This window comes from Haliotis rufescens, unplaced genomic scaffold (genome assembly GCF_023055435.1).
Source record: "Haliotis rufescens isolate VD_foot unplaced genomic scaffold, xgHalRufe1.0.p SCAF_40, whole genome shotgun sequence".
NCBI classification, from domain to species: domain Eukaryota; kingdom Metazoa; phylum Mollusca; class Gastropoda; order Lepetellida; family Haliotidae; genus Haliotis; species Haliotis rufescens.
This window is the reverse complement of record NW_025964113.1, coordinates 3,422,155-3,449,928: the sequence shown is the minus strand read 5'-3', so window position 1 is coordinate 3,449,928 and position 27,774 is coordinate 3,422,155. Positions and strand designations below refer to the sequence as shown.

Sequence of the window (27,774 nt, the reverse complement as noted above, 5' to 3'; positions counted from 1 at the left end):
GAAGTTGAAATTTCTAGATACTTTGTTGAAATTTCAAGAAACTAACTTAATTTCAAGATAATATCGGAAAAAAATATAAAAAACAAATGGCCCTTAAAGGCTTCCGTAGGAATGTGTGTTATCGTACCCCAACTGTATTAGGCGTTGCTCATACTTTCATCCACTGGTGTGACTGGTCCACACTCGATTTTAGCAGACCGCTGTGATAAAGCTGTGATAAAGATTACAGAGGATTGCGGATGTAGTCAACAAACACGGACTGACACATTGATTGGGAGACAATATAACTCACTGATTCTCGAGGCTTGGGAAACCCTGGTAACGACACTACCCCCTTCATAAGGGTAATGCTGTCCTTTCCCATATGTCAGAAAGAGTAATGTCCCCTAGATCCATTCAAAGTCAGAAGGCGGCAAACAACGTTGGGCTACTGTTTACATACTTTTATTCTTCATGTAGGTGTATTTCATGTGAGTATGGTAATATGTACAGTGCTGACACGTGTGTATTAACTTTGACACATTTACATTAATGTACATATGTACAAAACAAGCATTTAAATACCTTCGGGTTTGGAGTTCAACCAAAAATCTTTCACATTGAACGAAATAGCACTATTAAGCTGAATTTGCGTCCCCGAAGTGTCAACACGATCTCACTGCCGAATAACCCCTCGGCTCACAAACATATTAACTGTTCAGAAATATATATGTCCACATACAAAACCCCGTTCGAAATGTATGTTAATAGTTATTCGAACCGTGAACATTTGATCGAATGCACCGACCTGAAGAGGGAAATGGTTTCTGCGGTAACTGAAGCACAGACATTGCAGCAAACAGTGTTCAATCTATGCAGGGTAACATGGTAACATGCTCGTTTTTTTCCCAGAACCAATAAGGGCACAACTGTATGAATGTTTTCCACTAACATTCGCTGATTTAACACATTCTTGGAACCAGATGTTGGGAGATAGGTATACATTGACCAGACCATGGCTAAAGGTAGTATACGGTTACCTTCTACAAATCCTTTCTTCTGTAACTTAACCGAGGTCTTTAATTTGTGCACGTTTCTAATCCTTCCGCAACACTTAAATCAGTCTTCCATGAGATGAATACCCTTGGCTTTTTAGCGCCATGTTTCGGTACAGCGTTCCAAGTGTGTCGTTTTGAAATGCGTGACGTCATACGTCATGGGAGACAACTCCAGCTTGTCCAACATGGCGCTGTTTAGCACTGGCGGTCAGGAAGGTCCTGTTGTGAATCTCACTAGTGACAACCACACGTAGCGGCAACCATATCGTCATACTGCTTGAGGATAACATTTTCATCATCGTCAAAGTAGAGTAAACTGATTGAATAGAGCTTGTTTGGAACACAGCAAGGCGTCCCCACATCCTTTCCAACTCGCAACGCATGAACAATACTCTGTACGGTGGCGTGGTTGGTTGGTTTTTGACTCTGTCCAAGCGGGAAGGGGCATTCCCCGGTACAATGATAGGCGTTATATCCTTTGGGCGATATAATCCACCCAGACCAACCAATTTCATCAAAATCAACATACATTTGCTGCTTTGAACATGTCCTACGGTTCCTGTACCGACTGATCATGTCGAACGTTCTTTTCTTTCTACCATTCCCTTTCCGGCTAGACTGGCCTGTGCTTCGTTTTGTTCTCCCCCTTCCCCCCTGGCTTTGTTTAAGTGCAGACATGATCCTGGAATCCTCCTGGGCAGGGTTCATCCCCATCATCCTTGCTCTGTGACCCTCGTTGAGGAAGCGGAGAGCCTTGCGTCTCATCATGAGTTCTTTCCGACGCACCTTCTCCTGCTCCCGCGCCTCGATGTCCCGCTTTATCTCGAGGTATTCTGAATGACAAAGAGATGTTGTCCGTTGTAGAAATGCGAGTATTATGCGCGAAACATTAGTATTGAATACCTTGTGTCCCTTTCCAATTATAACTAACTTTAAAGGTTAAGTGTGTGTGTGTGTGTGTGTGTGTGTGTGTGTGTGTGTGTGTGTGTGTGTGTGTGTGTTCTATAACCCTCTTTATTGTTACACTGAACTCAAAAATGTATTTTTTTCCAATTTTGATTCATGAAATAACAGTAACCGAACTGATTTGGGAATATGCCTAATAATTTAATATGAGTACGTTCATTGAGACGAAGCACATCTAATTATAACGTTACACCAACAAATATGTCACAGACAGTTACTTAACTTGCTCAGTAATGAATAATGACAGTTTGTGTAGTTTAAACACGCATCACTAAAGTAAAGACAATTGCGTTAATAATTTCAAAAGATGTTTTAGGTGTCGACAGGATAATATTGGCACAGTCAACTATGTCATAATCCCTCTTTATCTACCCACACACACACTCCCACCCCGTGATGACGTACCGGCATCCTCCGGCTTGATGAAGTTAGGATGTCGCTGAAGATGTTCCTCGGTAAATACCACCAAAATGGGCTGCTTGCTGTCGTGGTGCTCGTTGCGTTGGGCGAAGCGAATGTAACTGCCGTTGACGTGGTGACCGTGAAGAGACGTCGTCGTTACCAGTAGACCTACATATACAGATATAATGTTTAATAGATAATCGATATCAAAGGACATAACATAGAGATTACAGGACACACCACTGACATGACAGGATACTTGTTGTTCAACTCCGTGACATTGCTCGAATATAAAAGAGGCATTCTTCCTATCACTCGTTTTTCAGGTATGAACATTTGCCACGGATCAGCGGAATTCCGAGGATTTCGTTAAGTCAGTGGTCACTTTTGTGATACACGCCATTCCAATATACGCATTAATCAAATACTCCCCAAGACCCCGGCTAACTTCCAGTGTTTTTGCAAACAAAAATACTTTGCGAAATTTTAAAGGGTCTTTCCATTCAGATACATGAGCATTAACTAAACTCTTTCTCAGTGACACCATTCCGACACCAGCGTGTTGGCCATGAGAACCATGCTTCATTGTTTCAGACATGCGTTGAGGTATTTGTGGGAAGTCATTCCTCCGACGTCTAACTTTTGGTTACAGTGCCCAACAATGTCTGACAATTTCCGACTTCAGTGGAGTTAGTAGTTTAACACGCGTGTTTTTTTGCTCTTGGTTGCCATGTTTCATAACTTGAGACGTCAACTAATCGACCGTGATCTAATTGCCGATTCCGGGCTATTTCGGCTTCATGCGTGGCTTTGAACATATTTCAGTTTCATCACGCCAAGTCGGCTATGGTGGAAAGCCCAATTTGACACAGATTGCATATTACCACTACCGCGATACGCCCCTATAAACATGTTAATCGCGCGTGTAATATAAAATCCTGGATCGTTTGAAATAGTCATATTCCCAAGCATCATGTAAGATGCAGGAAGCCAAACGTAATCAGAGTTGGTAACCAGATAATTCCTCTCAAAATACTTATTCACAACGAATAAATATCAAGAATTGTAGTAAGAATGTAGTAATATAGTTGTTACATCCTTTACGATACGATGCATTTCCCCTTTGCCTATAACGGCTTATATTACTTCATACCAGCTCCTCAGTCAGCGCAAGAGCTTATGAGAGATCAAGTCTTATCGCCGTATGCATCTACATCACATAGCCACCGAGTTAGATGAGCCTTAGGTAAGCTTCATATGTTACCATCCAAGCCAACAGATTCAATTAGACAATGCCCCTCGAGGTCAACGATTTGAGACATATTCTTGATGTGTAATCATCAACTGCTATGTGATGTATACACCTGAGAAAGGTTAAGCACCAACGCTTCTTTATTTCATACATCCTGAACTTATATATTTATTTTAAATGGCACATAATATTGATCTCAGTTTGATAGATGTCAATGATACCACCAATACCTACTGAAACAAGTAGAACAAGTAGAGGATCATATAATCTTCCAGACTCAAATACTCAGTCGTTATCATATGATCCTAAGTGTCAGTGAGTGAGTATGATTTTACGCCTCCTTAATCAATATTCCAACAATCACGGCGGGGGAGACCAGGAATGGGCTTCACACATTGCACCCATGTGGAGAATCGAACCCGGGTCTTCGGCGTGACGAGCGACTGCTTGAACCACTAGGCTACCCCACCGCCCTGATGCTTAGCGGCATAGGAAGCAGCGGAAGAGATAGTCATAGTGTTTCAAAAGTGTGTCACTTAGTAAATGAAAACAAGTGTTTCGTAGACGGCTATTTTACATGTAAATATATGGTTTTCAGGTGTACATGTCAGCTGACTGAAGCGTTGAATGCCAGTTAGTCCCCCTTTAAGGACATTAATCAGCATGTGTTGTTTAAAAAATCAACGTTGGTAAGATTCTCTATCGTCATTTGGACCAATAACAACAACACAATGGATTTGTACCTACCAAAATTTGTTGTGGTGTCGTTCAACCAAGCCTCCACGGCTCGCTTGACACGGAACTTCTGCCAACCATGTACATGCGCGCTGACTCGTCTGGCATCCAGAAGTCGCAGTCCTTTTGGTTGAAACATTTCTTCCATACTCAAAACTTGATAGATCTTCATCTGCAATGATCAAAAACAGATTCTTTGTAGTGTTTTGTGTTTCACGAGAATGAAAATAAAGAGGTACATGTAATGTGTTCCTTACAAATGCCGTCTTTTTAAACTCGATCATAGAACATCGTCAGTACTTCACGAACTTGTAAACACTACAAGCATCGGGGATACAAGAACGCCTTGTGGACAAGACAGGGCACTGTTGACGATGAACTTGTTGATAACGAAAGGACGAACAATGAATAAATGACTGTAATTTGAGATGAATCCCTTAACCAAAACACTTGTTGTTACGGCAGTATCAAGGAAACGCCGATTCGTTTCGGGCAAATTAAATGAGGCACTCTTATGTCTGAATGTCTTATATTTCTATAAGCATTTCCATGTTAACGCAAAAATTAACCTTGGTTTCATGACTATCATTATAACACCGTCAGTATCTGAGAAATGAACCCATTTACGATTCCAATCTCATTAAAATCAGATCTTAGTTCTCGCTACCGCTAAACAAAGATTTGAGGACACCCCATTATGGGTCACGTCGGACCGACCTTGCGCGAACTTTGACCGATCAATGGAATGACTGACAAGAAGTCGATATTAGCCAATCAAATGGCAGCTTTCTCTGGCTTTACGGCACTAATTTCAAATTGGCGACTACGCTTCAAAACATATTTTGACAAATTCTCGATTAAAAATTTGAAACCTGAACAAAAGAACATTCTGGAATTGCTAATAGATGGTCTAGATCGTGTGCATTCAGTCGTTAAGCCCGTAACTATCGTTCGGAATACTCCGTGTGCAAGTTTTCGAGGTTGCATCATTGGAAATCACATTCCGACTGTCACTTTCATGATCTGGTAGGCGACGCTCTGATCGGTCTAATGGGATATCCTCAGATCTTTATTTAACGGTTGCGAGAACTAAGATCTGATTTTAATGAGATTGAAGTGTATACATGTATTTTGCGTGGACGTCTGGTGCCATCGCTGATTGCCAGTGATCCATTGATACAATTTTCACTAATAGTTTGCCTTTTACCCAGTGGGGACTTGTTTCGACAGATAATCGAGATTTATTATTCTTTGGTGTTGACATTATATATTTACAGCTACACTCGTTACGGCGGACGGTACTTCCCACAGTCCTAGAACAACTTTCCAGATTGACGGGTCATGGGTACGGGTAGCGTCCATTTGTACTTAGACGGTCACTACACCGATCCACCGAACTAGGATACTGAGGGGGTTCCCTGAACTACTCAAGGAATCAAAACCATAGTTATGAATATGACGTGGTCTGATGAAGAGCTTTCGATAAGTAATGTTCCTTGTTCATTGACAGATAACATTATATATAAACTAATCATGCTTTCATCTCAGGGTCGAGGGAACCGACTAAAAGACCTCCCTTTGATACTGCTGAAACATCCCCTTCGTCTATGATTTCTTAAATGCAAAAGTTTAATTTTGACCTACAGTAAACCACACATGATACTGTATGATACTCTGTGTTTGTTTGTTTTTTTGTTGTGTAACGTCGCACTCAGCAATATTCCAGCTATATGACGGCGGTCTGTAAATAATCGAGTCTGGACCAGTGGTTGACATCATTAGCATCGATCCACGCGATTGGATCGATGACATGCATCAACCAAGTCAGTGAGCCTGGCCACCCGATCCCGTTAGTCGCCTCTTATGACAAGCATAGTCGCCTCTTGCGGCAAGCATGGGTTGCTGAAGACTATTCTTCACGGGTCTGATGTCACACTATCCGTGGGCTCAACCAATTTATTCTTGAAACGAGGACCATGGATGGGCATTTCTGAAAGTACCTGCTGTACATGAAAGACATGAATACTTCATGTCGGTAATACTGGTGTAAAAAATCAATTCAAGCTGCTAATGTAGTCGTTGTAACGGTATCCTTTTCCTTCTGTGAACCTTTACATGTAATAAACACTACTGTTTGAGAAATGAATACATGTATCATAAATCGATATATCCGCGACCTGAGATCTTTTTGAAAATTTATATTGAGGAAAAGAAGGTGTTTTTCCTTTTCATGTCTGCCTTGAAGCACTGACCCAAATAACAACAAAAATAACAACCGAATAAGCAGGTGGGATTTGATACCTCATCTTGATGGTATGTGCATGCGTGCGTGCGTATGTGCATGCGTGCATATATGTGCGTGGACTGTTTCACAATGCAAGGTTACAGTAGATATCTGATCACCCATGACAGTAAGTAAGGGATAACACTTTGACATAATTGATATCCTGTTAACGTGATGATTAATTTCATCTTTGCCCTATTTTATATCATGAATTATATTTTTGGCCAGACTAGCACCTGATAGGGACATTGCAGTACTGCAGGTTGTCACCAATCGATATTTTAAGGAGAGAGATTCGAAACGTCACTAAACTGTCCTTGAACTGGCTGGCTGTAGAAGAGTGAAATAATTTAGTTTAATGCCCAAATATGGCCTTGTTCAAATGATATAGGTCACAGGTAAAACAATCTTCCTTTCCGTTCTTGCAAATTAATATATTCTTTAATCGTTTTTTATTACAAGCATAGGGTTGGGTTGTTTTTTTCATCTGATGATTTGTTTAATATGTAAATGCGAACATTTTTGTTGGTTATTTATCTTGTCGGAATAGTCAACTAACACAGGATGTGGTGTCAACAATGTGTCACCGTTTTAATTACGTGGTATGTAATCGTACCCTACGCCGTTGCTATTTAATAGACGTAGGACAGTTAGAGCATTCGGCTCGTCTCAATCACACAAACGTCACTCCGACCAACAATGCGAGGAGTTCATATGGGAACAAGTTGTGAGCCATTACTGTCACATATGACAACGACCTGGCGGCAATAATAAACATAACCTAAGTCTTCAAGGTGTTTTTGTCACCTTGTTCCTATTTAATAAAAAATACATCTATTTCTAGTGTCCTGTTTTGAAAAAAAACAACCGGCAATGATGCAACGCGGGATCTGGTATACTATGCTAAGTCGAGGGAGGGTCTCGGCCGAGGAGATCCGAGTGTACCCGAGTGAACCCGAGTGACAAGAACTAACCCATACCTCAATCAGATGTGTAGGCTTCATCTCTGCTTCCTCAGATGGCCTCGGTTTCATTTTAAAAATATGAAACTCCGCCTCGAGAAGGCTCCCCTCTTCTCCGTACTGCGACACGTTGTAGTGGAAATGCATGCGGTGTACGGAGTCTGAAATGATATGAATAAAAAACAAATTCTGATTAAATGTGTATACAAATACAATCTTAAAAGGCTACAAATACTTTTTTTATTTTATACACCAAATATACAGTTTTTACGATGAAATGTCATAAGACATCATTTGACGCCAGCCTATATAACCACTATGCATATTAATGATCCACGTTCAAATATTCGTGGAATGTAAATGCTTCAAATAGTGGAACACGATAAGGAACATCCTAACGAGGTGAAGGTCACGTATAGCCCGACGTATTCAAGTGTCTTAGAGGAAGTGAGCAACATGCATTTTTAGTGGAAAACAAGCCAACAGTACATGTGTGATATCCTGGATGTAAATGTTTTTGTTAAGATCTGGCAGAAAGATGATGATGTTACTCTTGCGTTTTTACTTGGTGGAAGTCCAATAGAATGTTTTATGGAACTAGAGAGAGATGTGTGGGCAGAAGTAATAATTAATGTAAGCCGCTTTATAAGGAAATGGCGATACCTGCTAAAAAACTTGTATGTCTATGCACATGTGTAAATATACCCCCAATTCATGTTAAACATGTAACATAATTTTATCTGCATATTGTAATCTTCATTGTGTGTGTGTGTGTGTGTGTGTGTGCGTGCGCGCGCGCGCGTGCGTGTGTGTGTATGTATGTATGTATCAAGAGTTTTATTAACATACTCATATATACTACTCAAAAGAAATTAATGAATACCCGATTGTTTTATATTACTATAGTGGTATATGTGTTTGAAAATGTAAGGAATTTTCGAGGAGAGACATCATATAATAAAACCTCTGCCAGGCACATGCTGATTTATATATCAACGCAACGATTGTATTATCGTATGCATAATTCATCAAATTGGTAAACGTCAGAGGCCTGCATTACTTCGGGCTTTCTTCTCACATTAAGATGACACGCCGTGACAGAACTGAAATACAGTTCAAAGCGGCGTTAAACCCCTCACACACTCACTCATAAAACCAGTTCCTGGGTGCAATTATGTCAATCACTGTTGCAGTCACATAATTCTTTTCAATATGAAAAATAGTATTGTCTTTATAACAGCTGATCGATGGTCGTTTTGGGTGTCTAGAATAATCGACTTTTGATCAATGTTCCTACACAAGACTGTTCATATCATAGTAAGACGTAAATGTCAATAGGTTTTCATATATATGGAAGCCTTTCTGGGCCAATAACACCCAAGGAAATATAATCCGTTTGGTGTTTCATCGGACAATAGGAATATCCCTATCAAAGGTTGAGTGGTGTGTATGTAGTAGAAGGAGCACGCCTCTGAGAAGCTTGATCATGATAAATTGTATAGATAGACGACTGCCGTGCTTCACCGCACACCATTTCTTAAACAATAGCGTCTATGATTAGGCACGATGAGTAGTTCCCCACCTTTAAAACGGGATTTGTAAACGTAATACGATACTATGTGATATTTACACACTTCTATCTGGCCCGTAATAAAATGTGCATAGAGGAGTGTGAGATGAAAGAAGCCATGCTTGCGTGCGAGTGTTTGTATATTTCGACGTTACCCATAAAGACCATCTATAACTATGTTGGGAAAACACTAAAGTAAACATCTCTTGGTTGTAAACGTAATGTCAGGCGTCAGTTGGAAATCATATTGAGTTGCAGGGAATTTGCAAAATGAGATATAGGCAAGTTACTTTGCCACAAAATGTGTGTCTACGTTTTTTTCAGTTTTGATTTTGGTAATATTCATCTACCATGTCAATAGTTAATTTATCTTTTTGACATACATCCCCTAGAGGAGAATAAACCCACAGTAGAAGAGGATGGGCGGCTTTAATGTGTGACCTGGTTGATATCTTACGGTGTGAATCGGTGCTCATGCTGTCAACCACTGGTGTGCCTGACGGCGGCGTGGTATACTATGAAATCATTATTTCCTTCAATAGCAAGCATATCTATCAGCATTACGTCTTATAAGAGTTTGTCCAGTTTCGGTATGGTTGTCTTGGGTACCATATGTTCCCGTGTTATTTAGGTGAACAATTGACCTGCCTTTGCGTGTGTTTGTGATGGGTGCCACCTACGGGGCAGAATACGCTCACCTTTTCACGAACTCTTGGTATCATCACTGTTTGATTGTGATTCATAAACACCTGCTCATGATATAGTCAGAATCATACAATTGAGTTCTTAGGAACACGGAAAGGGTCTTGACGCCTTTATTTAAAGCACTGGTGAATTGCGGTGCCAGTTGCATCACAGTGGCCAGTACATGTATGAGAAAGCATCCTTACTACAAACATTTCCCTGTTACTTATCTTTTAACTATGTGCATTTCTCATGACATTCAAGAATTCAGTAAATGTATCAAGGTTAACCCGTTAGTCGTCTATTGTGGGGTTGCCTTGGAGTATAAATTCGAGGCTTTTGTTTGTAAACCCACAATTATAGTTAAGTGCACTCTGACTTTATGTGATCCAGTGTATACGATATTATTTACACACAAAACTATACAGAATCGCTCCAACCAACCCCAATATGTTTCCATGTGTGACAAAAGATGTGAAAAATATATAAGGGAACTACACGATCCCTGCAAATATATACTTGATAGTTCAACAAGGTAAACCAAGCCATGTAAACCAGGAACCATGATACGAACCAGTCAAGGAAAAGAATTATACGACGTGTGCATACCATTGTCTGAATACTCAACCACTCAAGTCACTATAAAACAAACCCCAGAAGCAATACAACAAGAAGTGCCTGGACCTTAAACGTTGGTGTGAATATTTTCTTTGCTGCACTGACTTTCCAAAACGTACATTATTCTATTATTTAAAGGGGTGGGTGCTGCCTATGCTCGATCAAATGGGAAACCCAAAACGTTTGATTCAATTCATTAAAACCCAAATTTCATGATGTATGTAAATCAATTAATAATTGCCTTTAATACAGAGATACAATTTCTCAGATTATTGTGACAACCTGCGTCGGTACTCGGACAAGAAATAGGCATCAGGCTGTTGAACACAGTCCCTCTTTAACTAACGCCGCGTCAAACACTCATACAAGGAGCCCCCCCAGTGTGTTCCGCTACACCACTCCTATACGACTACGGCAGAATAAGCTCGTGGACTGAGACGACAGTAGGCAATCTTGTTATGATTACGTATGCCTCATTACGCCGGTGTTAGTCCGTGCCTTAGACTTCAGAAAGGGTTACTGGCAAGGTAACGCGACAGCATCTGATCACAGCGAAGCCAATCAGGCGAGAATTCATTGCAACGTTAATCTAAGGGCTTCGGCGTGGCTTCATTCATCTTTGCATATAAAGGAAAACTTGTGAGTAGAATTTTGTCAAGTTAAATTCTTCCATTGTGGTTGCTGCATGGCTGTCATGTTTGGACTTCATGGTGGCAGAAGTACAGAGGGATAATATCAAACAAAACAGGCATTTAGAATTCTTCTTGCGAACCTAACCTGTTATTTTAGTGTCCGAGGTTATTTAACTGCTGATTCATATCCAAGCTATCCATTGAAGATATTTCAAGTTGTCATTTTTCACAGCATCATTTCAAACATTTAAGGTTTATTTCACTTTTGAAATGTCCCCTCTGGGATCACTGATCTGGATTTTCTTGTATAGAGTTTGTTCCAGTACAAGAATTTTGAAGCAGTATTTCCCCAGAGAATAGCACCAGTTAACATCTTACAAGTCTACGTTACTTTCACATTGCATAGGTCGTGTACACCTTACCTGTTGTCTCTCCAAACACATGGCAACTTTTGACAGACAAACGTTATGGGGCTAAAACATACAAACTATGAGGGCTTCTGTTTGTGTTTGATATCATATTCTATCACTGGATTCAGTTTTGTACTCATATTTCAAATTAAGGTCACTGCTGAACATTGAGGGTTCATTATAAGGAACGTTTACACGCTTTATTCAAATACATATCTAACAAAACTGGTTATTTTGGCTCGAATAAAAAACACAAATGTGTTTGTCATAGTGGGATTCCCATCCAGTGATAATGTACCATGTATTTATAGACACGTTCAAATAAATCATACAGGGATTACTTAAAGAAAGTTAAAAAAATTCACCTGTGAAAATACAAAAGTAGACATCAATAAGAAAAGTAACGCTAAAATGTTTATGTTTTGTCGAAAACAGTTTCGTGACTGGCTCATCATCATTTCTTTGTAGTATCACAGAATGAGTGTCCATTATATGATAACACTGACATATTTGCGATCATTTCATTAAATGTTTATCCAACCGTATTCATTCGCAGTTGTTATCATTATAAGACAGCATATCAGTGTTGCAACGTTTACAATGTAATCATTACCAAAGAAGTTGTTACTGCTGACGTTGGTGATGTGGCACAGGACTGATTATGTACCATGATACATTCAACATTCTGTGGACCGACAATACTTCTTGGTCGATATATCCGTAGTTTGAGACAAACGGACCACCTATATTATTCCATATAGCCAGATAAGGGAGTTCGAGTTAACCAGATGTCTCGGTACCAGGTTCAGTATAAAACCGTTCGTGCAAACCAGGATTCCACCGCCTCAAAGATCATGTAGTTTTTTACATACTTTTTAAATATGGATTTAAATGAGGAACGCGATTTTCAACCCCGATTCTCGTCCACACAACAAAGTGAATCTAACTAACCACAAGGAAAACACCCAGCAAGGAAAGAAACTTAAAACATTATCCCGTTAAACTACCACAAACACCGATCACTTTCCTAGGCATGTACACAGCAGTAAAGCAAAGCTGTGAACCTATTGTGTGTAGTTTACCATCCATTCCCCAGGATTATCGCGGTGTTGGGAATACAGCTTAAACTCTCCTTGGCGTCACACAGCAGGCAATTTATACTTCTTGTGCTCAGTAACACTTTGGAATACTTTCTTGTCGGTAGTAGTGGAAGTGTTGGTGTTGGTGGTAGTAATTGTTGTAGTGGTACTGGTGGTGGTAGTAGTAGTAGTGGTATTGGTAGTGCTAGTGGTAGTGGTGGTGGTAGTAGTAGCGGTAGTGGTAAGCGTGTTTGTTTGCTTGTTTGTTGTTTAACGCCGCACTCAATATACCAGCTATATGACGGCGGTCTGTATATAATCGAGTCTGGACCAGACAATCCAGTGACAACATGATCATCGATCCACGCAATTGGGATCAACCAAGTCAGCTAGCCTGACCACCCGATCCCGTTAGTCGCCTTTTACGGCAAGCGTGGGTTCAAACCCGAATCTTCACGGGGCAGTAGTAGTAGTAGTAGTAGTAGTAGTAGTAGTTGTAGTAGTAGTAGTAGTAGTAGTAGTAGTAGTATCGGTGGTAGTGGTAGTAGAAGTACCAGCAGTAGTAGATGTTAAAGTTGTAGTGCTGTAAGTTGATGAGTGCTCGTGGGATATAAATAATCTTGCCTGGACCAGACAAATCAGTATGAGCATCGATCCACGTAATGGGGCGACAAGACGCGCCTTCAGCCAAGTCAGGGAAATCTAACCACACGATACTCAGTTCATGGCCTTCGCACGACAAGTATGAGACACCATATTCTAACTCGGAATGTGCATACATGTAGTAGAATTAGTGATGGCGGTTGAAGTAAAGGTAATGACATTTGTTTAAGTAGCAGTGGTACTAGTTGAGGAACTCGTTCCATTGCTGGTTTTGACCTATCTGGGGAGGCCTACACGACGAGACCATATGAGGACACATACGCGATGAGACCCATAAAGAGACCTGGAGAGGAGACCAAATGACCATGGAAGCTTTTATAAGGGTTTGTGTAAATGTTCAAGTATTAGTCCTACGGAAGACCCAAAGAAGCCGAGATTGCTTCATTCCAAATCACCCCTAGAATCTAGATCGCGTACCAAGGTATTGGCCTCTTAGATGTGTGTACTCAAAATTTAGCCCCAAATCATTTTATTGAAGGTATGACACTTCTTCTGGAGCAGGCGACGGACTCGTAGACTCATGTATATCCCAACATGTGAGCTTCTGAAACTCTCAATCAGGTTGCCCGCTGCCTCGTACCCCGAGGGCTTCCATGTCAGGTGTGTATCTTCAGAATAGGCTCAGGTGACTCTCTGCTCAGGTGTGTGCCATCAACACTGACATTTAACCCCCATTGAATAACCCCATGCCCACAACAATTGACAGAAAACAACTTATAGTTGTTGAATCTTCATTCCAAATACACCATTCCCATAGGCCCACGACTTCCATAGAACACTCGAGTACCACACCTGAGCTATGCAAGTGTGTGGTTATTCGCCAATGACGATTGCTTTCATAGTTTGCAAAGGCCGACCCATGCGTGAAAACAGTTTTCATGAGATTAACTCGATGCCAATACAGAGGGCGACCCTTCCACGCTGGCCAGGTGGCCCAGACCTGTACTCCACGCTGGCTACACTCACTGTACACAAACCAACTGGCCTCTGGGCGGCAGTGCTTGTTTATTACTGGGCGAATAGTTCACACTGGACACACGACATTGACAATTATATACCCTTAATTTGCATTTCATCTTCAAGTGATTTTAAATTTCAGTGTTACGATGCATGTATTGCCTCCTCAGCCCAATCTCCACATTAAAACAAGGGAGACAGTTCTATGGATATACAACTTCTTTATTACAATGAATGCGACGTTTCGGTGTAGGTACTGAAATGTATTCATTGTAATAAAGAAGTTGCATATCAACAGAATAGTCACCCTTGTTCACCATACCAACTTCTAACCGCCAGTTAAAGAAGTTATCCATAGTACATGTAATGTGTTTCACCTGCCAATAGTTAGTATTAGTATTAGTATTAGTAGTAGTAGTAGTAGTAGTAGTAGTAGTAGTAGAAGATATATTCGAAGAGGCAGTAGTCGTGACTGTAGTCGTGACTGAGTATGTTGTAGCAGCAGTTGTCACAGTGCTAGGCCATGAAGAATGCTGGTATCTTCGTCTCAAACACTTCTTTTCATCCAGCAGCGAATGGGTACCCGGTAGGAAGAGATAGTAATGTGAATGTATAACCTAGGGAGCTGAGAAGGTAATTTGAGTAGTCATTGATCCATTGACAAGGCATGGGTATGACGCATCATCATCATTATCATCATCATCATCATCATTATTATGGCAGATTGCTTCCTTCTCCATGGTGCAGTTGTCCTTGGCTAGACCTTGAGAATATGGCTCAGACATATTTAATGTTAACAGCGTTCTTTCAGTGCCTCACCTGTAGCCAGCTTATACGACATCATCAGTACGCGTTATACATTATAAAAAACCCTTACAGCAACAGTGGAAATGGCGTAAGACAAACGAAATAATCACGCTTTGTGAGCCTACTGTTAATGAATAAAAGAGACATTTTCTTAAAATGCTTGTTAGGGGTGGTGAAATATTGATAGGGAGGACTGAAGCGAGACTGATCTGATCAACTAATCACGGATCTTGTGTGGAATAGCTCTCAGGCAGGCGACAAGCACCTGCTATAGGAGTCCCAGATGGGATGTAATCAGGAATTGTCTAACAGGACCACCTTCAAATACAATACTGCTATGTAATAACACTGCAACATTAAGTGAGCGTCCATTTTATTTTGATGCTGGAGGTGGAGGATTTTGGAGAGGACAAATGACAAAAATAATACTGAAAATAGAACTGCCTCAGATTTGACACAGAAAATCTTTTCATTGGACATGCTGGATGCCCTGACACAAACATTTATTTTAGGTTTAGTTGCATCAATAATGACATGGTTCCATTTTTTGCGAGTGACTGAACCGGTTAAATGTATTGCCATTGACATGATTCAATTCAATTCTTATCAGGTCATGAATATTTCATATGATAGTACAAGTAAAAGGAGATTTCGGCATAACACACGACTAAACTGAACAAATATAAATTGTAGTAAGAGTATAAATGTTCAATTATTAAGAGTATTTAGGAACATGAGCTGTACTGTTGCCCTGCAACTGCTAAACGTTGTAATGAACACTTGGTTTTCAATCTCACAGTTAGGGTTGGTAGAAAGGCAATAGTATATTTATAGGAAATGCAACTAAAAACTATTCACGTATTGAATACGGGGAGCCTAGTAGCTAAACCTTTTTCTTGTTACTACAGCGAACCGAGTTCGATCCCCTAAATGGCCACTCCCTCGTCTGTCGTGATAATGATGCAATCTTGCTAAAAGCAACACGGTATGCCACTCTTCATATGGTGCTGCATCAGAAGTGTTGCAGCTACCTACTGACAAGCATGTTCGGGCCGCTGTACATGGAACATGACCTGTTGCTACATTATGCAATACTACAAAACTCCACATTATATTACATTCAACCTTTAAATAAGATTCAAAGGTATGCTACACAATATACGGCAATACTGGAAAATAATCTCTTAAGCACCATCTCCCTATAAGGCATAGGCATACTCAGGAGCTACTCGCAGTACAATGTTTCTTGCAGTCGTATTATTCTAGTTATGGAATTCGTTTTACGTTAATAATTCAAAGAAACGTATTATTGATGCCATCTAATCCATACCGTACGAGGGAAGGCTGAAACATTTAGCGTTACTTTTTAGTATACTCTTAACAGTTTTTCATGCATTTCGTACAAAAGTTCCCTGCTTTTGAACCGAATACACAACCAGGCAATATATCTTTGCAGGTATTCTGACTAGGTATTCTCTGTTGATGAAAACGGACAAACGTGACTCGGAAGACTGTGCACAAGTCTCTTGTCGTCATGGCTGCATTGCATGACTGTGCCTTTGAACTCGTATTCGCCACATTTGGCACCGTCAGATTTCTACCTCTTCCCAAACATGAACAAAGAACTCTCTCACAAAGAGATATTGACGTCATTTCTGCTGTGAAGGACTTTTTACACCACCAGAAGGAAGCATCTACATTAGTGGAATACAGGCATTCCAGCATCGTTGGCAGAAGTGTGTGGGCCACGAAGGGGATTGTTTAAAATTAACAAGCAAAACATCCAGCGCAGGCCATCATAGTCAGGTTCAAAGTCTCGTGGGCACATTTTAACAAGGATATTGCATATACTTTAACAGTAATTAATATAGAGACTAGTGTGTGTGTATCATACATTCTCGTCGATTCGTTTAGAAGATAACTATACAATGTATTTAATATTCGATATAAAACAAAACGATCACGGTATCATATATATCAAGCAAAAACACCACCATGTTGGAGGTTGTCTTGAGATATTCTCATTACATTTTCATATGAAACATCATCTAAAGTGGCAGGCAACCTGGTATGGATAATCAATGACTGCGCTCGCAGATATTAAATTTCAGTTGGATAGGAACACCATAATGTATACGATGGCCTCTGCGACTTGTTCTTCTTGACATAGATAGTGATTAGGCACAGAATATCGCTATTAGAAAGTGATAGGCGTCGACAAAACTAATTAATGTTTAACCGAATAAGATAAAACAATCGCCTCATTTCTAGTTTTCTGATTTCTGATATGTTCATCACAACTTTCCAGAATGGCATGCGGCGAATATATGCGCTATAGAGCCTAAACTTATGATACATATTAACGGTAGGACAGGATAATGTTAGAGTAAGTCGAGGGCGCATCCATTTTATTTCTGGGCGTGGAGGTGGTGAAATCTTTTTAAATGAATAAATTGTTCAGAAATATGCCAAAGTTTGTTCGCAGTGGTGCAAAAAATGAATAGTTTGTTTGATTTTTCAATTTTAGTTTCTAATAACTGAAATCAAATTATTTATAAAATAATCGGAAATACCCACACGTCCACATTTGGTGTGAATAGTGAAAATGAATAGATTTTTTGATGGTGCTCATTAAATAAATAGTTCGTTGGACACAGCTGGGGAAAGGTGATTGTTCTAAAACAGATCCACCCCTATCCACACAACTCAAATGGATGTTCCCTAAGGTTTGGTTGAAAACTATGACATATAAGTACACCACACTACACGCATTAGCTATGTTTGCTGGCTTCACCCACCACTGATACTGCTGCACTACCGTCAGTGTGATATCGTCAATATGTCGGCTATATAGTAATACCAACCCATGGCACACATGCCTGGCTAAATTTATTCATACTACTTGTTTTGAAATTTCCTTATCAATATAATATATATCCATTGTAAAAATCCTGAATGTTAATTGATGTTGTGCCCCAAAAGACCTCTGTATGTTACCGCCACTCAACCGTGACCACATCGCCTGCATTCTAGCAGTAAATGCAGACACATTGGGAAAACATAACATCATTTTCACCTGCAGTTTATACATAGTATATTGGCTCCACAGATAGAAGTCTCCAAGAGATCCACTGTGAGACACACGCACGCACGCACGCACGCACGCAGGCACGTACGCACGCACGCACATCCCTCTACCACTACATGTGCACCTATATTTCCTAAAATGCGTTTAAGCCACCCCAGTACCAACGCACTGTCGGGGAAAACAAGAAGAAAAGGACTTCCTTACAAACATTAGCTTTCTAGTGCCGATACTCCTGTAACTTCCATGTGTCTAATCTGAACTCACACACAGGCTAGAATATCATGCAAGCACTGATCGCGGCGTTATTTGAACTCCCTTAAAACATACCCCTCCTAGCACAGATACTCCCATGCCTTCCGTGTCTTATCTGAACGCACTTATAGGCTAGAATATCATGCAAGCACTGATCGCGGCGTTATTTGGTCTCCCTACAAACCTACCCCTTCTAGTAAAGATACTCCTATCATCGCAGTGTTAAAAACGTGGGTTTCTAAACACGGCGAATGTGAAGGCCCTCGCACTGACAGACGAGGCATCCCTATTGTCCCCGTAGCCGGCCTGTTGATATGGATACGGGTGTCGAGAAGAAAGGGCGAACAGTGTCGGCTAATCTCAGTCCGGGACTACTTTTGATCCCGGCGTTCTTCACGATCAGTACGAGGAGATGGGAGGGGAAGATCAACTCACACAGTTTCAATTAAGTTATCAGTGCGCTGGCGTCGTGTACGGGAGAAGAAAATAAATATGAAGATGTACAGTTGTGGTTGGAAGGCTGAAATGAGTTTGTTTAAGACGACGTCTGTTTGTTGAAACATTTCGTAGGGTACCCTATCTGAATCACTCACGACTTGTACATTTACTGACTCATATCCAGCTTCTTTGCGTGTTTGTGTAATTGTGGTAAAACGTCCACACAGTTAAACAAATGAATGCCGTTTTACGCCGCTGTTCGTACTATTACATCAACTTATAGATGGTAGGAAATTGAAATTTTAGAGACGCGCGAAACTTTTTAAAACTTGACAGACGAGGCCCCTTGGTCCATTCTTGTCCGGCTAAATGGGATCTGGTGGTGTACAACGTGTGTCTATGCTGGTCGTAGTATGCTGAAACACGCGTCGCGGGTCGTTGTTCATACCTTCATCATCTTGCTTATCTGGCCCCGATTGGCCATACTACTGTTGTGATATAGCTAGAATATATTCCTGGTTGTAGCTTAAAACGATACTCACTCACCGAATGAGGTGGTCCACCACCATTGGTCACTTACGCAATACACTCCCGACTCACTGTGTGTCCATCATACTCCTGTAGCGGGGTGGGATGGCGGAAGAGGGAGGAGGGGGCGTGTAGATGATTGAATCGGGCAAGCTCCGGCTTATATTGACAATCGTTGTCACTAGATTTGGTTATACCAAGCTTAAGAAAGTTTACATATTTCGTTCATTCATCAACCCATCCTTTAAAATGTCCACCATTCTACCCATAACTTCACATACATCTTCATTCATCCATTGTCAATCCAATACCAGTGCGCGTGGGTTTCACTTACCTGAAAAACGTATTAGACCTGCATGCCTTTTGGCTTTCCTCCCACACGAAGCTGACACACCATGATAAAACTGAAATACTCACTCAATCCACGCGCGAGCTTCTGTCGTTCACATAAGAGGTTCCACACAAGCGTCACAAAGTCCACCCGTTACGCATAAACATCCTTCCGTTCATAGACTTATTTATACCCAACATTAATCTTTTCACCCATCTATCAAAAGTATTTTCAATTATAGTTTAGGCAGATATTCCCCGTCAAATCAATAAACAGACACATCGTACCATTAAACACGAGTTGGCTTATGTATTGCAGTGCGACGTTTCGGTACAGATGATGCTGCCTTCATCATTAACTGATCAACGACTATATTGGACTTAGTTATACAGATAAGAATTACATATTGTAATCACTTTGCTCATTAGTTTTATAGTTCAAAAGCAGGGTTGTTCGCATTAATTTCATGGGCATTTTTGGAGAGTGGGTATTGGCATTAATTTGGTGACGCATTAATTTTACACTGTGCAGAGATTAAAAAAGCCAACATACAAACAAGGGTGACAAATTTATGATTGGGGTGAAGCGTAGGATTATTTTTTAAGGCTTCATCCCTATCATCACTTTGTAACTTTGCCAAAACAAAATCATACTTCTCGTCTAACTACACCACTGCCGCTAGTGTTATTCCACCCTTATATATTTTAACTTATCATATCTATCTCACAATCTCCTAATAGTGATTCAGTTTGTCTTTTATATAAATATAAAACGTCAATGCAAGAGAATAACAGTCTTGATTATACGCCGAAACAGATTCCATTCGGTGTAAAGGGAAAAATAGCTGTGAAATTATATGAATGGGTCACTGAAAATCAGCGATGACACCGCCAATGTCAGAGCCAACACAGAATGACGCAACAGTGCAAAGGCGAAAGGCTTGTCACCTTTTTTACCCTTGTCATTTCATTTGTTCGAAATAATGGTCACCGCAGATACAACTGTGAATGAACATGAAGTTTACAATGGCGTGATGGACATAGGTCAATCAAAGGGTGAAAAAAGATCTACAGAATATTTCCACGTTTAGAAACGTATTATAATATCAACGGCCAGTTTGCGTATCTCGTGCCTGGACATATGTTTTGTTTGTTTGTTTGTTTGTTTGTTTGTTTAATGCCGCACTCAGCAATATTTCAGCTTTATGACGGCGGTCTGTAAATAGTCGAGTCTTGGCTAGACAACCCAGTGATTGACATCATGAGCAACGGTCTACGCAGTTGGGATACGATGACATGCATCAACCAAGTCAGCGAGCCTGACCACCCGATCCCGTTAGTCTCTTACGACAAGCATGGGTTGCTGAAGACCAATTCTAACCCAGATGTATACCATATGTATACTTAATATTACACATTCTAAAAGCAAAACGTACCTATATATGATATTTAAGACATACGTGTATGTTGAATATTTCATCGTGTCAAAAGTTTAAAACAAATTAAAACGCGCATCTTTTCTCAAGTTATTGCAATAAAGAATTATCAAAAAGTAATTATTTTGTGTTCATGGCTTGTGAAAGAGTATCTACGCCAAGGTGAAATTAATAGATAACCAGCCGATGGCTGTCAGTGATATATTGTGCATTTCACAGGTATGTAATATCAACAATACAGTATTGCAAGAAGTGGGGATTTTTATATTCCATAAGGAAGTATTCTTTCTGTTAAATGAGCAGCGCGGCGGTAAAAGGAAACTGATTTCAAAAGTTCATCTAGGTTTTGAAATGGATTTCGATGGCTGTTCTTTCGCACAGTATGACAGATAACAATGAATACTTAACTATCCGCTCACAAACCCAAAACATACATTTATCTTTAGTTAATAAAATATGCGGTAAATACCACAAAAATACCGTTATTTTGTTCTTTTGGAACAGGGGCGATTTTGCTCAGTGTTAATGTGACCTGTCAGTACGACCAGGAACTGAGTATCCGATGTTTTGTCATAGTTGATAGGGATGCAAGATACGAGGGTTGCTTGATAAATTCTGAGCCTCACACAGAAAGACTTGACGTTAAGACATTGAAATGATTTTTCAATGATTATTTTTCAATGTAATCCCCTTCCACGTGGATACACTTTTGCAAACAATGTTGGAGGGATTTTATCCCAGTCTTGTAGAAATCGTTCTCTTGTCTGTCAAAACGTTCTCTACAGCTTCTACGACACCATGGTTCGAGTCGAAATAGATTCCGGCTTGAGCCTTCCTAATGTTTGGGAACAGATGAACGTCTGACGGAGCCAGATCAGGAGATTGTGGATGGTACCCATGGCAATGACTGATCTTATTGTACACTGGCGCATTGCCCTGATGGAAGAGCTTACGTTTTCTCAGCTGCCCACATCTCTTAATATTAAGTCTCTAATTTTCCTTAAATTACCTCAAAGGTGCAGCATAATATGCCCCGTTTATTGTCGGGCTTTTGCAACACGATGACACCTTATCATACATAAAACCGGCCGAATCGAATGGCTGATAATAATAACACCAGATCTTTCTCGGTGATTTTTTTCTTCTAGGGCTCCCTAATCCGGACGTATATCTTTAACCGTGAAATGGGCGGTTTATTACCGTGTCAGAAATATTAACAGCACTTTCTAAATTGTAAACAATTATTTCGTCGTGAAATATTGAAATAGCATACGTCGTTCGAAATCACATTTCAAACAACAGCTGACAGTTATAGTGAGATGAATAGCCCCTCGTATAGTTATGAAAAATATATTTCAGTTATCCATCATACATTTGAGCTTTGGCCTTGATTGTATATATCTGTGTGACGCTCTCCGTCTGTCACAGTACAACTGCATATAGAAATCAGCTTCCCACCCTGTGGTAAATTTGTGACGTGGAGTTTTATGATTTAAACGCCCCTGAGACAGGTGATGCAGACTTTGATGAGCATTTAGACATTCCTGGGGCATGAAGGTGACTTTTATGTGTTGCAACTGCTTAATCATTCAGTAGAAGCAGGATAAAACGTTGCCATGTCTGTAATAATTCATTTTCCATTGTTCTTTGCGATTTATCGCGTAGCTATCTTATATATTGAAATATAACTCAACTGAAATTTTAAGTGTCTGCATATACCGGGATGTTCAAATAGACGCTATTAAACACAAAGACAAAATCACATTTACATTAGTTTAACGGTTAATGTATACAAATAGATAATGTTAAATATTATCTTCGTTCTTTGCGATTTATCGCGTACCAAACTTATATAATGACGTATGGGGCTGCCAAGTATATGTTACAGACTAGCTTACTTTACCATCAAACACCAATACCTCACTACGAATACCATCATGCATTGTGGCTACGTACCATGGACAATGTAGCCATACCATCAAATACCAGTACCTCACTATGAATACCATGATACATTGTGGCTACGTACTATGGATAATGTAGCCATACCATCAAATACCAGTACCTCACTATGAATACCATGATACATTGTGGCTACGTACTATGGATAATGTAGCCATACCATCAAATACCAGTACCTCACTAGAAATACCATGATACATTGTGGCTACGTACCATGGACAATGTAGCCATACCATCAAATACCAGTACCTCACTATGAATACCATGATACATTGTGGCTACGTACTATGGATAATGTAGCCATACCATCAAATACCAGTACCTCACTATGAATACCATGATACATTGTGGCTACGTACTATGGATAATGTAGCCATACCATCAAATACCAGTACCTCACTATGAATACCATGATACATTGTGGCTACGTACCATGGACAATGTAGCCATACCATCAAACACCAGTACCTCACTATGGATACCATCATGCATTGTGGCTAAGTGTTATGGACAATGCCGCAATACCATTATACACTTCTTTGATTGCAAGATCTAGTCATATGGTTTGAATATTACTCTTGGAAGAAATTCACCACAGTACCACACACGCCGTGACTGTTGAAAATGTTGTCATTAATGGCCTCTGTAGAGCACTTGAGTTAAGTGCCTGTACACGTTGATTGAGTGAGTGAGACCACTAGTGTCTCCTCTGTGTATTTGTTTAAGGTGTTTGGGGGGTGAAATGTTAAACAGCATTCTAAGATTATGGTTTTATTACATTTCAATGTATATTCAAAAGCTTCATTGTCATATCAGGTCTTTGAAAGGCATTTAGAAGTGATACACATAAGGAAGAGAATTTATGGATGTCAACTTCTTTATTATGAGGAACACAAAGTTTCGGAGTATATGCTTACTCCTTCATTCACATATGTTAACTAGAGTTTCGGGGGAGTTTAAAGGTTTAATATCATGTGGGGTTGCCTGTGGCAAACTGAAAAATGCAAACTTACTAACAAAAAAAACCGTAATAGTAGATTCATTGGGAGATTCATTTCCAATGGAACGGTGTTCTTATTTGACCATTGTCATGAAATAAATACAAAAAATATTAAACACTAAAATATTCATACCAGCGAATGCATACCAACTTTATCGTAACATACAAATAAAGATCTAAATACGTTCACATTCGCATTATATGTTACACTATCAGGCGACAAAACAAGAAAAGTATTATTCGTCGGAATTGAAGCAATTGTATTTCTATATAGATACCAGTTTTAGTGAGTACATTTTATCATTTTATGCTTCAAATTTCCACCTTGGTGTTAAAACCATTCTATCCTGGTTCTACAAACGTCAAAGATAATATGTTTATGCATCCTCAACGCATTTTTACAGTATAAAACAAACACGTGTGAACTGCTTCCACCAGATTAGGGGAATCCTGCCTTCTGTTTTCTAGTTTATAAGCAACAGTTTTCTAGTTCAGGAGCAACATTTAATTTTAAAAAGAAACCTCTCCACGTATGACCAGCTAATGTGACGAACACACTGACAATTTGTTTTGGTCTGATGGAAGTATATGTGTGAAAGCTGCGGGCGGGTAGATGGTGTCAATGACTAGAACGAACCTTAACGAAGTAGCACACTCACTTTCTACAGAATGCGAAGAATGTGAGATCCATTCAACTAGTCCCAATCACACCCACTGTGCATTGTCCACATTTTAACTGGGTTGAAAACACACTTTATATCATTTAATATATGATAAGCCCTGACATAACTTCGCTCAATGTTTTACAAGCATGGTCTGGTCATGCACTACACAAACTAGTACTGATTGTATCAAGTAATGTTAAAGTGGTAGTGGGTGTATCAGAGACATTAGAGTAAGAAGCACTACCCTCCCTGCAGGACCACATGCCATGCAGCCACGCTTCACAACCTATTTCTGACACACGTACACTGTATATGATGGTACACAGTTGTTAAGATCTATATATCTACCTAATCGTTTTACATAATCTGGCTGCGTTGAACAACGCCTTGTGTTTCTTGGCCTTCTCACGCGTTTCGAGAGTCGTATACATATACTTAAATTACCGAGCATGTGCATACTTAACACTGGCCGGACTTGTTCATACAAACGTGTGCACTTTCTACCCGTGTATGTACCCTAAACAACCCCCACTTGGTCAGACTAGTTGTAGCTACAACAATCTACATCAAGCGTACACACTGGCTTCGTTATGTTCTCAAGTCATCCATGGCCACCTCCCACGACAAGCGCAGTGCAACACCTACTGAAGCCCACCTTAAGTCTTTCAACAACAGTTCTGTTTTCTTAAGAAGATGTGTCCCTAGCGTCCAGCCAACCAAACCCACTGTCTACATGTTCCCAAGAGCTAAATTATTTCGTCACACGAGTGTCTATATTTAATAACCATTTATTTTCGATTTGTTTGTATCCAAGTCCCCAAGCGCTTTACATTACACACAGTGCTCCCACTGCAGCCAGATATTGTCTATGTCATAAGCTTCATCTGTGTGTTGTATGCTGTTGCACCTAGTCACACACATCTGTGTGCGCTCTTCCACTCCAACATGTGTAAGGTTCGTGACATGTTGAGATACCGTGTTGACTGGACATGCTTGAAGACATGACGACTTCAATTGAATATATCGCTACACGTTCAGACAGCAGGAGGGGACGTTACATACAGTCGAATGGGGATTATTTAAAAAGTTCGCGAAATTCTAAAACCGAATGCTCGTACTTGTTAATTGAAATCTTAATTCCAAATTCGACAGTTTTTTATGACTATTTTATTAAATCTTTTTTTGTGCGGAGCGTGTTGGTTGGCATGTTTCGGGTTTGACCTTCTGAAGTCAACGGAGGCCGTTAATAGTTTAGATAAAAACGTTAGAAGTCGTGTTAAAAATTGATATGAAATCTAAAACTTATTGTTAAGGCGCATCAGTATTTTTAGTTTATTATTTAAAATCAATCATTTGAAGTTACTAGATCATGAAAATATGTAGGTTGCCTTGATATCTTGTCTGGATGGATAATTAATAAAAAAATTAATTAGTAAATGTCATTAGATGATAAATAATTAGACCTACCTTTGTCAGGGAAGCTTCGCACAACATCTGCATTATAAGGTCCAGCCTTGGTTGTCAGACCTCCAGTTTCTGTGATAGAATTATACAGCTCCGTCATATACTGAGGAGGTGAACGATGAAATATTCGTGCTGGGATTTTAGAAATTCCAAAAACTTTTGACAACCTGTCAATAGCGTCTGTTGGACGAGATCGTTTGGTAAGTCCATCCACCCCAACAATCCTGGTGACCATTATGTATAGAAACATCGCACACCAAATCCGAGCAATGGTTGACGACCTGGCGCCAGTCAGTCTGTCGCAGACGACATTCTCCATCTTTGTGAGTCCCAAGTTTGAAGCCAAAACACTAAGTAGAATGCAGCCACCTGCTAGGATGTCGTCTGCCTCTTCCAAACTGATTGACACGTAAGCCGGTAATCCCGCGTGTAAACACCACTAGTTTTAAGTTATTCGCACCTTCATAATATTAAACTAAGCTGATTACACGAGAACACAGTCGTGCCAACAAGTAGCACTAGCCGTACACAAACTATGGGTGGATTAATTGAAAGAGTCAGAGTGACAGCTCTCGTGACACTATACTTGTGGCCCACGGAGGCACCCGACTGTGATGCGATGCTGATTTTTCCTGTAATATTCTCTCATTGTGTCGTCTGCTGTGTGACAGATATTCATGCAGCCTGTTTCCGACACAAGCACACCTGTCTCGTGATGTCGACGCACCTGCTTTGCTAATATCCGCGTGGTAGAAATCCAGGTAAACCTCCTGCACGACCTTGTAGGGAAGACACGACTTCTAACTCTATCCCTCCACTCAGTATTATCAGCTAGGGTAGCGCTGTGACATGAGAGGGAGTTACTGTCCCGTTTCACTCCCAGTGGCAAATGCCACTCAACTCAACTTGCTAGGCTCAGACTGCCTGCCTCGCCTGCGTGGTTTGTCTTCACGGTCCACCGAAACACTTTGTAGCGATTCTTCTATAACCTCAATCTCGATATGATCAGATTTCAAACAACTCTTTCCCTCACTTGTCATCAAAAGTCTGTGTTCACTTTATCAAGGTAATTGTCCACAGGGAAATTTCCAAGTACCATCACAGACGATTTCTAGCCGTTTACAACACTAAACGTCCGTAGTCCGTCCTTCGGCGTTCACACCCGTCCCACCCTTAGGCCTCGCCTCCTCTCGACGTGTGGAATGAAACACACATATCCTTACAGTCCAATGTCTTCAAATAATACTCCTACTCGATCTAAGGTACATACTAACACCCAGTTTGAAACAGACGAGGTGGACTCTTGTCCTAAAGACTACGAGTCGATACACATCTTTGTACACATATGCCCACAAAAGCGGGTATTCACAGATCTACTGGTAGCGTTACGTGAGCCACAATCGTCCCATTATCCGTGTTCTGAAAGGGATGAGAGCAGTTTCTTGTCACAGGGTGTGTGGCGTGACCTTTAAAGTGTTAAGACATCAGAATGGTTATATCGTTTGCACTATGCAGCGCTGAGACATACGACGTACACGATCGTGTTCGAGTGG

The 27,774-nt window shown here is 40.3% G+C and overlaps 1 protein-coding gene across 1 annotated transcript; it reads right to left on the bottom strand.

Annotated features, from left to right (window-relative positions):
* Positions 1-428: 428 nt before the first annotated feature.
* LOC124138819 (bone morphogenetic protein 2-like) lies at positions 429-27,774 on the bottom strand. Its single transcript, XM_046505704.2, has 5 exons — positions 26,225-27,774; positions 7,657-7,799; positions 4,405-4,564; positions 2,409-2,573; positions 429-1,870 (listed from the first exon to the last, which is right to left on the bottom strand). The coding sequence occupies exons 1-5, from the start codon at positions 26,538-26,540 to the stop codon at positions 1,272-1,274; spliced, it is 1,383 nt and encodes a 460-aa protein (XP_046361660.1). The 5' UTR covers positions 26,541-27,774; the 3' UTR covers positions 429-1,271.

Excerpts from the sequence above, each read along its gene's own strand:
- LOC124138819 (XM_046505704.2), bottom strand. The coding sequence starts at position 26,540 with ATGGAGAATGTCGTCTGCGACAGACTGACTGGCGCCAGGTCGTCAACC. Across the intron at positions 7,800-26,224 it reads GCGAAGCTTCCCTGACAAAG|ACTCCGTACACCGCATGCAT; the intron begins GTAGGTCTAATT and ends ATATCATTTCAG. Across the intron at positions 4,565-7,656 it reads AGCCTACACATCTGATTGAG|ATGAAGATCTATCAAGTTTT; the intron begins GTATGGGTTAGT and ends TGATCATTGCAG.